The 13,038-nt window shown below is 41.5% G+C and overlaps 1 protein-coding gene across 8 annotated transcripts in view; it reads left to right on the forward strand.

Moving 5' to 3' along the window:
• Positions 1–8,023, forward strand: part of APOLD1 (apolipoprotein L domain containing 1) — a 41,249-nt gene extending 33,226 nt beyond the window's left edge. For 5 of the 8 annotated variants that reach the window (XM_039876394.1, XM_039876395.1, XM_039876391.1 and 2 more), the window contains one exon: positions 4,230–8,023. In XM_039876394.1, the coding sequence (XP_039732328.1) occupies positions 4,230–4,973 (744 nt within the window). In that variant the 3' untranslated portion in view covers positions 4,974–8,023. Of the gene's footprint in view, positions 1–2,394; positions 2,924–3,746 lie in introns of those variants that run through there. The other 3 variants (XM_039876396.1, XM_039876398.1, XM_039876397.1) reach the window with 3 other exon arrangements.
• Positions 8,024–13,038: the final 5,015 nt, after the last annotated feature.

Here is a 13,038-nt window from a genome sequence, read left to right on the forward strand (position 1 = left end):
CTTAAGTATGTGCTAGAGCATTTATAGTCTCATGAAATTTCCAGAATACATGGGCAAAATCCTAAGGTGGATATGTGTTATATTTTAACTTACTTTTATTTATTTGAGTGACTTTACATATTAGGGCCTAGAACAAAGAAAAGTCTGAAAGACTTTTGGCCTAAACCTCATATTTACAAATTGCCTCAATTTTATACTTTTGATGTTGTCTCCTAAAGGGATTTTATGTATAGTCACTGAGATATACTGATAAACATTAAAAGGAAAAAGTCATCATCATATAACTCTAAACTTGTATCACATTGCCATTGTAGTGCACTATAAATTAATATTTTATAAATCCTGTTATTATCTTGTGAATAGCAATATATTGACATTGTAAGATATTACAATTAAAAGAAATGTCACAATTTTTTATATCTTGTTTTAGAATTTCTTCATTTTTATTATTCACCAAGAGCCTCAAAAAATAGATATGGCCCAGACCTCTCTAGATCTCTGGGAGACCCTGATCATAATGATTACTTCATCTCTAAAATGTAATAGTTTTAACTAGGGGCACAAAACGAATGGGTTATTAGCAACTTAACTGTGTAAACACCTAACTAACAAACTGCTGTCTACTAGCACTGCTGTTCCTGCTGCCATGTAACTAGTGGTCAAAAAATTCACAGCTTCTGCAGCAATGGTTCACAACCCTGGCTGCAGATCAGAATCACCTACATTAGCCCAGACACCACTCCAGACCTCCTGATTCAGACTCTCCAGGGCTGGAATCTGGAGATGCCTGTGCTTAAGAAGTTTTCTTCCTCTAGTCTTTCTCATACCGTAATTCCTGTGGATCCAGGACTTAGAATCCCAGCTAGTATTGTTAACGGTACAGTTTAGCTGCATCAATAGATCCGAAGACTAGTCTGAGAATCAACCACAATTTTCAATGTAGTCTCTCTGAGGTGATGTGTTACAAGTGCCACAAAAACAATTTAGAAAAGAAGTATGAGGATGCAATCCACAGATTTTTTGGGGGGAGAGGGGATGGAGAACTGCCCACATAAAATTTTTGATTAAACTATTTTTAATTATTCTTCAAATTTCTTATGTTTAAATATATGAAAGTAAGTAAATGCTGTCAAAAGTGTTATGGTCACGGGTCTGTTCCTGTAAATAATGTGAAGTACCAAGTTTTTAACAGGTGGTAAAAGTTCAACTAGCCCATGCTGTAAAGTGACTGGATTCTTTTTACTCCAGAGAGAAACAAGTATGAAGCAAATTAGTTTACAACAAATTTCTCAGGATATGGGCTGAGATCAGCATACATGCTGTCCATTCTCATATATCTTCTATTTTTTCATCCTAGTTCTGTATTATGATTACTCATGCTCTCAAGATAGTGACCCTCTCTGTATCTCAGCAAAATTCCTCATCCATGAAATAAAGATTTAATTTAGTTCAGCTAAACCCAATACATATACACACATGTGTCTGTGCACACACACACACGCGAAGTTGGAGAAGCATATGGGAACTAAAGAATCAGGATATGGTCCCTCCTTGCTCATAGCCTTCCCACCCTCAATTCGCCTTGGCCTACATCCCACTTGGATTGATTATGTTTATGGGGACAGACAAAGAGATCTTCCCGCCTCTTACGTCAAAAGCACAGGTAGATACTGAAAGCATATAAAACTAAGGTTATATTTATCCTTTGAGGCGTTATAACCAGAATATTTAGACATGGACCAAATTCAGAAAAATCAAGTTCAAAAGGACCATGGTTGTGAGTAATAGCAAATGGCCTTGTGCTGATAAATACAAAGTATAGTTGTAAAGATGGGGAACTTAATTGTGTTCCAGAAAGAGATGACTGTTAAGACTTTCCAGATGAACCAGAGAGTTGAGACAATAATAATTTCAGTGAGAAACCAATTTGACCTTCCTCATTTGAAGGTGAGAGTGTTAGAAGAAGGATGACATATTTGTATATGGAGCTCTGTGGTTAAAAGCTTTTGCCTGAGCTCCAACCACCTATCTAAATATCCCAGAAAGCATCCACAGATGCTATATTCCTTTTCCCCTCCTGAATTATTCAGATAACTGCCCTCAGCCCATGCTTCACTAACTTAGGGATAGAATCCATTTATTTAACTACTGCATGGGCTACAAGTGCTACCTCAAATGAAAACCCAGGAAGCTGAATCTTCGCTGCTGTTGAGAGTATATAATTAGCTCCTTGTGCAGCCTGACCCCACAGATTTTTCTGACGCATTTGGCCTGCAATGTGCCCTTTCCGAGACCTCTAATATCTTCGCAGCTGGAGATGCCCAAAACTGCACGCAGGACTTCCTGTGGGTGTGACCTTGCATTTTTTTAAAGGCTTGTTGATTGGATCACATGTTTCCACTACTCACAGATTCACAATGCTTTTTAAAATACAGAAGTGGACCGTAAGTGGCTATATCAAATGTAAGAGTTGCCCTCCCCCATTTTCTTTTTAAAAATTGATTTTGTAATGGTGGCGTCTCAAGAAACATTATAATTGGTCAGCCTGGGGTGCCTTTGATGTCCTCTCAGATAACGTCATTAGCTATTCTCAGGAGAGGAAAGGCAGGGTATACCCCCTGGGAAAATGACAACACTTGTTTCAAGTTGGGGAAGAGCCTGCAGTTCTTTTCCTGCGTTTGGGGGAAAGCGAACACACAATGTTCATTTCCTAAATACGGGATGTGCTGTGAGGTTGGCAGGTCATTTTCCACCATGTCACATCCTTCTGGATGAAGGCAGTAGGGGCCAGGACAGGAAATGGCAATTCTCAGAATGAGACAAGGCTTTCCCAGGGCAGTCATTGGCTCTCTGGAACTATAAAACATGCTCATCCAGAAACAGCCTCAGATTTTTCTTTCCTGGAGATAGCCAGAAGTGAATGGTAAGTGGGGAGCCTAGAGGGATACCGTCTGAAAAATAGCCACTGGACTTGTAATATTGTGGTTATATCCTTGGTCCATTATATATTTTGAGTGACTTTTTCTCATTTTGCTAAGAGATGTCTTTACTTGGAAATGTATCACTGGTGGGTGGAATTATGGAGGCATGCAAGTAAAACGAAGACCTAGGAGTCAGGAGACCAAGATTCTAGACTGGGCTCTGTGAAGAATCAGCTGCATCTAGAACCTGTCTGTGTTTCAATTTCCTCATCTTTCAAATGAGAATAATTTCTGCTGTAATATCTCACAGGATTGAAATGCTGTTTCTATGCCTTTCTATCTCTTCTTATTTGCCACTTTTAAGAAGTTCCTAATAACAATGAGTACAGTGGATATAAAAGTGGGAATTTGGGGCAACTAAGAAGGACATATTTTTACCCCAGAATGACAGTTCTCTTTGTTAGACATCTGCAATTGGCTTCAATTGAACATGGTACAAGGGAGCCCTCAGTGAGTTGTTAAACAAAAAATTGGGGCCACTTTATTTTCTTCAACTATTACTCATTTTTAAAAGGAAGCTTTCATAGTAAAGAGACAGTGGTATTAATTTAATATAATTTAGTTTGTATTAAGTACTCATCAAAGAGTGAGACCTGATGAGCGATAGTTAAGTAGCACAAACCATATCTTCGGTTTAATTCTAAAATAATAAGCTGGAAGAGTAACAAGCAGAGAAATTGCTTCAGGCAAGCATCTAACTTAGATTTGTTTCTTACATTTGACAGACATCATAATTTTTGAGTTTTTATCTTTTTCACTCTTCAGAGAGAAAAAAACTGTATTGCAAAAATGCTGGGATCCAAGTCTTCATGCGTCAAAAGGACTTTGTAAATAGGTACAACCTATCACTTGTCAAGTGCTCTCTCTCTCAGAGCAGAGGCCTGAGTATTTGCAGTAGACTTCTAACACCACGACTCTCTCCTCACTGAACCTACATCTCATTTAACAGATAGATAGTTAATAAAGTCCATCCTTAGCGTTCCCTGGGAGGAAAGCAGAGGATAGCATTATTCCTATTTGCATATGTGGATTTAAGGTCCTGAGAACTTGTGAGACTTGTCCCAGATAACAGACCGGATCTTTGAGAACTTTACACATGACTCACTGGAAAATGACCCGTTTCCCCTTGCGTGGCAGTAGCCGTTAGGTTTAACTTCTGCCAGTTCCCGGCTTGCGTATGGGAACCGCCGGCGGGAACCGCCGTGAGGCACGGACACTCGGGCTAACTGCGTGACTGTGTCCCCGCAGGGCATGGAGGGGCCAGCGGCCCGGGAGCTGCAGGGCGCAGAAGCACTGCGGCGCTTCCAGGGTCTGCTGCTGGACCGCCGGGGCCGACTGCACAGCCAGCTGCTGCGCCTCCGCGAGGTGGCCCGGCGCCTCGAGCGCCTCCGCAGGCGCTCCCTGGCGGCCAACGTGGCGGGCAGCTCACTGAGCGCCGCGGGCGCCGTCACCGCCATCGTGGGGCTCTCGCTCAGCCCAGTCACCCTGGGGGTCTCGCTCGTGGCGTCGGCTGTGGGGCTGGGGGTGGCCACCGCCGGAGGGGCCGTCACCATCACGTCCGACCTCTCCCTGATCTTCTGCAACTCCCGGGAGGTGCGGAGGGTGCAGGAGATCGCGGCCACCTGCCAGGACCAGATGCGCGAGATCCTGAGCTGCCTGGAGTTCTTCTGCCGCTGGCAGGGCCGCGGGGACCGCCAGCTGCTGCAGTGTGGCAGGAACGCCTCCATGGCCCTGTACAACTCCGTCTACTTCATCGTCTTCTTCGGCTCACGTGGCTTCCTCATCCCCAGGCGGGCCGAAGGGGCCACCAAGGTTAGCCAGGCTGTGCTGAAGGCCAAGATTCAGAAACTGGCGGAAAGCCTGGAGTCCTGCACGGGGGCTCTGGACGAACTCAGTGAGCAGCTGGAGTCCAGAGTGCAGTTCTGCACGAAGTCCAGCCGTGGCCACCACCTCAAGATCTCTGCTGACCAGCCCTCAGCGCTGTTTTTCTGAGAACATCCTTTCCCCAAATGACAGAGGCCAGAACTCATCCCCTTGGGATTCTCCAGATTTGTAGCTCCCTCAGGAAAACACCAGGCTGTGTTAGGAGCTGAAGGCAAAGGATGAGAAAAACCGTTTCTGAAGTGTATGTGTGTGTCTGTGGCGGGCGGGGGTGGGGGTGGGGGTCCTCACAGCTTTTTTTTCCCATCACTGTGACATCCCGCCTGGGGTTGAGTGCTAGGGACTGGTATACGTGACCTGAAAACTATTTTTCCTGTATCAAAACTATTCAGTCTTCACATCACTGGGCACGCCTGTTTTAAGTAGTTGTGTGGTCCCTGCCCGCCTGGTTTGAGCCGAGGCTGGGGGAGAGTGGGGTGGGGAGAGCAGACACTGCCACCCTATGGGTCATCTTCAAGCCCCACTAGGCTTTGAGGTCCTTAGATTGCCTGTGAAAGGAGACACCAGCTTTAACAACTCTCTTCCAGAGTTTCTGAGCCCACTTAAGATTTCCAGAATCCAGAGCAAACAGACCCCCTCTGAACAGTGTAGGAGGGTTCAGGACCGAAGAGAGGCCTATGCCATCCCTTCCCCCTCTCACAGATCAGCCTGGGGATAGAGTGGACCTTCCTGCTTCATATTCAGACCTCTAAGTACTCTGAAAGGGGAACAACCAGTCATCTACATGCTGCTCCCTGCAGAAAGATGCTAAGGCCAGGGAAGATGACGTGACCATCAGCTTCATTTACTGACATTACATTGTAGAGAAGAGAGCAATGAGTTTGAGTTAGACAGTCCTGGGGTTATTACAGACTCTGTCACTACTGTGTGATCTTGGCCACTTAATCTCTCTGAGAGTTAGTTGGCTTCCTGGTCTGTAAAACAGAGATACTGAAACCTCACCCTGTTGTGAATATTAAGTGAGATAAAATGCCTAGCACAGTGTCTGGCTTACAAAGTATGGCTCCTGGACGGGCAGCATCAGCATTTCCTGGGAACTTGTTAGAAAGGCAAATTCCACCATTCAACCCCTGATTTCTGGAATCAGAAGCTCTGGAGGTGGAGGCCAGCAACCCATGTTTAAACGAGCCCTCGGGGTGGTTCTAATGCCACTAAAGTCGGAAAACCACTGCAACAAATGTTAGTTTCTGATCCCTTCAATGAGCTTTTACGTCTCATGGCCTCTTTAGGAGCTCCATGTTCTTCAGAGTCATTCACTGAAGGTCAAGGACAGACTGTCCCAGAAGTAAACAAAGAATGTGTGTGGGCACTGGTTAATACATTCTGGGGCACTTTCTAACCATGTGAACTAAAGGATGTAACATAATAAGCCCTTTAGAGGGCAGTGTTGCCCACTCATTGTAGAAACTGGTACAGAAAGGAATGTGAATTTACTGGCAATTGACCTTTTATTACCTTCTCTGAAAATCGCCAGACCATGTATTTTTTAATTTATTTTAAGTTTTTTTTTAATTTAATTACTGTTTATTATTTGCATTTAATTTTATTTAATCATCACATTTAGAAAATAATAGGAATGGCAAGTTTCTGAATGAGAGACTCCCAAGGCTCTTTTCAGGTGATGAGGTTGAGTTTGACTTTCTGAGACTGGGCATGAGCTGGAAATAGCATCCCTCTCCTAGAATAAGTCTCTCTCCTTTCCACATGAAGTAAATATGGGGAGTTCTGAATAGAGAGATCAGGAGCTGAGTTTAAGCTTATAAATGGAGGTTTGACTTGTGGGATGTAGAAATGGTGCAAGTATATTTAACCTGAAGGTACTTTGTCAGCAGATAACTCATGACCTGATGAGAGAAACTATTTAGTTCAGGGGGAAAAAAATACCCAATTAGAGGCATGTGACAGAAGCACTTAAATCTTGGAAGCCTGATGTCCTGTGAAGTTATGTCTTATGGATGATAGACAAAATAGCTTGCGTTATTTTGGTAATGGGTCGTATTTTCACTTGGGGGGAGGGAGTTGTAATAAATTTGTAACCTGTTTCTAAGAAAGTACTTATAATTTCTTCAATTTCCATTCCTAAAACTGTAATGTTGAAAAATATATTGAAAAATCTTTGTGACCACACACACAAAACTTGGCTGTATTATTTAATTCTTTAAAATGCTTTAAACTTACCCAGTTTCCTCCATGCTTCCCAATGATGGCAGAGTGTCTGAGAAAGTATAATTTCAGTGCTAGGGGGAAGGGTTAGTGGTTTTATATTTTAATTTTTCTTATAAGTTGCAATTGATCTATATCCTGGTTTATTTTGAAGTTGATACTGTTGTTGTTTTTAAACTGGTGTCATTTCCTAGACTACCTTGCACAGATGCTAGTATTTTGGATCACTAAAATGTACTTCACATTGTCATTTGAGTTATGTCATAAAGGTACAACCACTCTCTAACTCCATCTTTTATTAATGCTTAAATATGAATTATATTCTTCCAATGCCTGATCTGTTCCATAGACATAAACTGGGCACTTTTGACCTCAGCAGCAGCAACAGCAAACATTTTCTATCATTAGGATATTTTGAGTGCATCAAAGTCCTAAACTCCTGAAGTTATCTATTCAGTGGCCCACTTTACATCTAATGAAGAGTGTCTACTTTGGGACAACACTTTGCACATAATAGGAGCTCAATAAATGCATTTGAATAATTTAACGAACTGCTTAGCTACATTAATAGGAATTTGTTGATAAGGAAAGAACGTCCATCCTCTAATGGGTCTGTTATAAAGATTGGAAACTCTACCAGGATCTAGTCAAGTTCAGTTAAATGGATCCTATAGACAAATATTTATTTATTTCTTTTGTGGGAATGTGAATAAGGCTTTTTCTTAAGGCCGTCATTCTATAAACAAACAGAACGAGAATGGTATGTTGTAAAGAAAAGGGAGAGGGGTATTTAGATCACAAATATACTTAAGAAAACTGTCCAGAGTTTGAAAAATAAATATGTTTGTACTAAAGGTTTAAGTGCTTCTGTTAGTTTCTGTGGTGTACAATCGTTTGGATTGTTTTCTTTCACAATAAAGGAGATTCATTTGGTTCTGCATGTCGAGGATTCAATAAAACTACATTGTGCTTATTTAAACAGTAATCCTTAGCAAAAGGTTCTGATCCTAATTACTTTGATGCATTTGCCCTCAGGCACCTGTCATTTCCAGTACGGAAAATGTCAAAGTCAAAAGTATTTACTGGGAGAAAAAAGAGAAAGAGAGGAGTGGTGTGGAAACCACTCTAGATCAGATATGTCAAACAATCAATCAACTCAATATATTTCTCATTCAATACCTTGGTGTGAAAAGAATGTGCAGGGAATTGAGACATTGAGATATAGGCATTGTGCAAAGATAAATAGGGATATAGTTAAATGCAGCAATTTTTGAATTCCACATTTTTTCCCACTGTAGCAAAATTAGTTATTTCCCTTTATTGAAATAAATTGCCCATTCCTCAAACTTTTTGACCTTTCCGTAATTAATTACCTAATCTCATGTTTGCCTGTATATTAATTAGTAACTTTGAAAAAGGGCAGATGTTTAATCATTTTCACTTATAATATTCAGTATCAAACTGTATAAATCAATTTTTAAGAAGCAATCAACTCATATACAGGAATATTTTTTTTACCTAGAAATCAGACTTCCAGCAGTTTCAAAACCTCTGAACATAATTACAACATGGGAAGTAATCACAAGGAAATCAGCCAAATTAGCCTTCACAAAACCTAGAGATAGGCAGAAAGGGAGGATGAGGGGCAGCATCTATATTAGGAAAGAAAAATTTCCCAGAAACCTACAGGGAACTTTTTCTTGCAACTCGCTGTTCTTGATCATGCAAGGCAGGCTGGGAAATGTATCGATTTTTAACTTAGAATTGGCTTTTGCCAGTATACCTAGGGTTCTGTCTGTAATGAAGGAAAGGAAGGTGGACATTGGGTAGGGAGTCCAAAAACCCATACAAAGAGACTGTAGTTGTTGCTATTGTCGGTTAAAAACTACTGCCCTGGAGGTGATCTCCCTATCTGAGTATCCGCCTCAGAGTTTCCACCTTGGAAACCTCCCTGGGTCTGGATGTTGCACTGCTAATGAATGTGCAACCAAAAAAAAAAAAAAGCCTGTGTTGGCAGGCCCCTGATTGTTTGCAAAGGTCAGACACAAGCTGGGATCCTATTTTTGTTGAAGCATATGTATTCCTGTCATAACAAGTGTCCTTTTAGTTAACTGCAGTAAATCTCTCCTTGTTGAATTGACAGGAGGTTAGGATGTTACTTTTTGCCCCTGGCGAACTCATAAGAAAGACGGTAAACCCTGCTGTGGTCTGGAATAGGATAAAGAGTGAGCCCTAAGATCTGGAAATAATCCCTTAGCAACCAGAGAGTTGTTAGGAGAAGGGAAATCATGCTGATGAAGTAAGACCCCTCTGGGGGCCAGGAAGGACTTTAGGGACCCTCAGCATCCCCATTAATATTAGTTTGCAGAAACAGGGCACTCCAATGTGGTCTTGAATGCGCAGGTAAAGCTTGTCTATACGAAGATACATCTGCAGAGAATGGTGCTTAATCCCATTTTATATTTCCAATGTATCCCCAGGGGTGAAAGTGCAGGCAGGCATGCGACGCGATTTGCCCGGAACTTTAGCGATGAGTCACAACCAAGGCCTCTGCCTCCCAGACACTCAGGAGTAGTCATAGCTTGGCTTGTTCCAGCATTGCTTTGCAAACAGTTGCCAAGTTTACCAACACACTTGTTACTGGGAGAAGCTCTTTGTGTAGATGGAGTTGGGAAGGGGTGGTGATATCTAAAATCTTTCTTTTAGGTTCAAAATTTCTTTTTCCAGGCTCCCCGATGGACATGCAGACATCTGTTCTGCCCTCACCTTGTTAAAACTGCACAGTTAAAATGTCATTGAAGAACAATACTTAGTTCGGTGCTTAAATAAAATGACATTTAGATAAACATAGAAAAATAAATGTGGATGTTTAGTAATAATAATAATAGTTACATTTATCAAAAACTTAATAAGTACTGTTCTAAGTATGATTTGACATGTAGTATCACATTTACAAAAATCTTATGAGGGGACTCTATAATTACTCCATATTATTAGATGAAGAGAGTTAGGAACTGAGAGGTCACACAGCTAGCAAGAGCTGCCCTAGGATTTGAATTCTGGTGTCCTGACTCCAGAGCTATGCTCTTAGCTCTTGAGAGAATAAGTATTTTTCTAATATAAAATAATAGCTCATGATAGTGATGACATTAATAACAAATTGAGAGATTCATTCATTCATTCAGAAAACATTTATTAAGTATTCACTCACCTTGTACCACCTATTGTCACTTGTGAGCATTGCAGGTAAGGTTTTAGATTTTATGGTACGAACAATCTAGTAATCTAGGTAGGGTAATCAGTAGATTAACCAATTAGAAATTAAAATATATGATTTTGCAAATGGCTAGTATTTACAAAAAACGATGTGAGTGCAATATGAAAGTGATTAAACTCCAGCTTTGGTCATAAAAACCTGTGCACAGATATTTTGCAATGCTGCCCAGATGCCCTAAACGTGGCAAGATTCTTGTGAACAAAACACCTGAAGTGGAAGGACTGATTAACAAGAACTGTTTGCTGACTGCTGATATGTTGGGACTGAAGGTATCGACAGAAACTACACAGATGTGAATAAGGAGGGTTACTGGTTCAACAGGCCTTTCCAGATCTTGTATAAAAATTATGAAAATGAAGCTTCTTAGGATCATTCCATTGAAACTACCACTGAAACTACTTTCTTCAGTTTTCTTCCTGATAGGGGCGTGTACTCAATTTCAGTATGACAGCTATGGACTAAAACCGCTGTTGACTTGTGAGTGAGATCAGTGTGAGTAGGAATAAGAATTTAGGTATCATAAAACTATTCAAAATAATAATGCTTTGTCTGTGCTTGATTTGTTTTTAACATTGTTCCCTGAGCTGCTGCATTCTTAACACTATGAATCGTTGGTCTTTTCATTCTTTCTAACTTCTCTGTAGCATTTGACATTGTTGACTCCTCAATTCTGAAAACAGTTTTTTTCTCTTGAATTTCGTGACATCGACCTTTCTTATTGGTCTCTCTTGATGGCTTTTCTTTCTCCTCCATTTCTAAATGTCAGACGTCCCCTGAGCCTCAGTCCCAGCTTGCTTTCCCTCTCACCTTCTTCATAGAGTCCTTTGGCGTGTCCCTCGTGTCCATCCGCAGGGTTTCAGCGGTCCTGGGCCGAATGTCGACATCGATGAAACCAGTACTAAGGGATTCTCTTAGGTTAATTTGAATTTGTTGGGTACGAGATGAGATGAAAATAAACGTGAAGATCATTGGCTAAGTAAAACAGATTGCAGGGAGCAGGTCCTAAAAAGAAAGTCCTAGCTGTGTTCCTTCTCCCCCTTCCTCCTCGCTGGAGTGCTGCACTTTGATTCCAGCCGGATGTGGTCTTGCTTTTATCTGAATGTATATGGGCAATCTGTTTGTGTCTCTTGTACAGATTTGACACATGATACCTTTTATTAGAGATGTTTGTGCCCAAGGCTCTTAAGGACAGAAACAATATCTCAGTCATCATTAAGCCTCCCCACAGTATCTCTCCAGCTCCTGCCACAGGAGATGCTCCATGAATGAAAGAACAAATGAACAAGCTCTCTCTTTCCTCATGGATGTACTGGCATTGCTTCCCAGTACATCTAAAGCTACAGGTATGCTCTTTCTCCTCTGCAAAACCAGTCCCATCTCAGAACTTTTCTGCCTCTGCCAGGTGACATCAGTATCCCAGTTGCCTTCCTTGAAAACTCATTGTCATCTGCAAATCCTTCCCTTCCTTCTTTCTCTTATAAAGCTTTGCCAAGGTATATCCTTGCCATTAAATATCTCTCCCATGCCATTCTACTGTTACCACAACCCATCCAGGTTTTTTATTCCCTAACACCTGCAACAACCATCAAGCTGATTTTCCCAATTCCAGGTTATTTTCGCTCAAATTCATGCTATAGTCCAATCCTTGATTCACTTACATAAATCATGGATTTCTCCATATCCAGTCTAATGGATTGTAACCTTACCTAAAACTGGATTCTGAATTTGAGTACATACTCCAGAAAGGTGTTGAGTTCTTGTGGTGTTTGTGAGATTTTAGCAGTGTGTTATAATGGGCTATATTGTGAAGGGTTAAGATGAACTTAATTCTGTGGTTTTAATGAAAAAGCAATGATGTAGTTTAGAAAGTTTACAAGAAGGGCTGAGTCAGGAAGAAAATGTCCAAATGTGGAGGTGGGGAGCTTTGGGAGGGGAGGAAAGAGGAAAGCCAAGAGAGAACAGCCAGAAAAGACAAAATCAGGCCATCACTAGGTAGGTATCCTCCATGAAATCACAGATGTAGTGGTTTTGAATGATCAGGAGTGAAAAACCAGACATCACACACCACCAAAGCAAACTATTTGCAGGGTCTTTAATGGCCAGAAACAGAAGCAGAGAGGAAAGGTGATTCTTTGTTGAACCTGATGTCTCACCTCCACAGGCTCTTGAACATATAGGGTTGGCATAAAACACACAAGCCCAGCCCCAGGTCAACACTAGCTTCCTTGCTAAAGCCATTGGGTTTTGTGGCCAAAACATAAATCTGTGATGCTGACAATAAACTTCCTGATCTCTGGAAGCTTTCCTCCCCAGAGTGGACTCTCTTGTCAGGAGTATTATCCAGAGAGGGAAAGACTTCAGAGTGATCTGGGGTAGCATTTCCCACCTCCTCAGGATGACCAGTTCTGCAAGCTTTCTCATGAAGCTAGTCATTATCATTTGCCTCTCAGAATAGGCCAGGAGGACACCATTTCCTTCAGTGTGCAGAAGCTATTAAGAGAGACTTTTCTTTTGCATATCACAGTCAAGTTGGACCTTGTCCCCACGCCAGTGACTTACATATGAAAAGCTCTTGGGCTTCTTCTGTCCTTGCCAGGCATGAGCAAACTTGGCCCAGAATAATAACCTGTCTCCAGAAGCTCAATTTAGTTGACTACTTCCTTTACACCCAAACAT

The sequence above is a fragment of the Pteropus medius genome, unplaced genomic scaffold (genome assembly GCF_902729225.1).
Source record: "Pteropus medius unplaced genomic scaffold, Ma_sr-lr_union100, whole genome shotgun sequence".
Lineage (NCBI taxonomy): Eukaryota > Metazoa > Chordata > Mammalia > Chiroptera > Pteropodidae > Pteropus > Pteropus medius.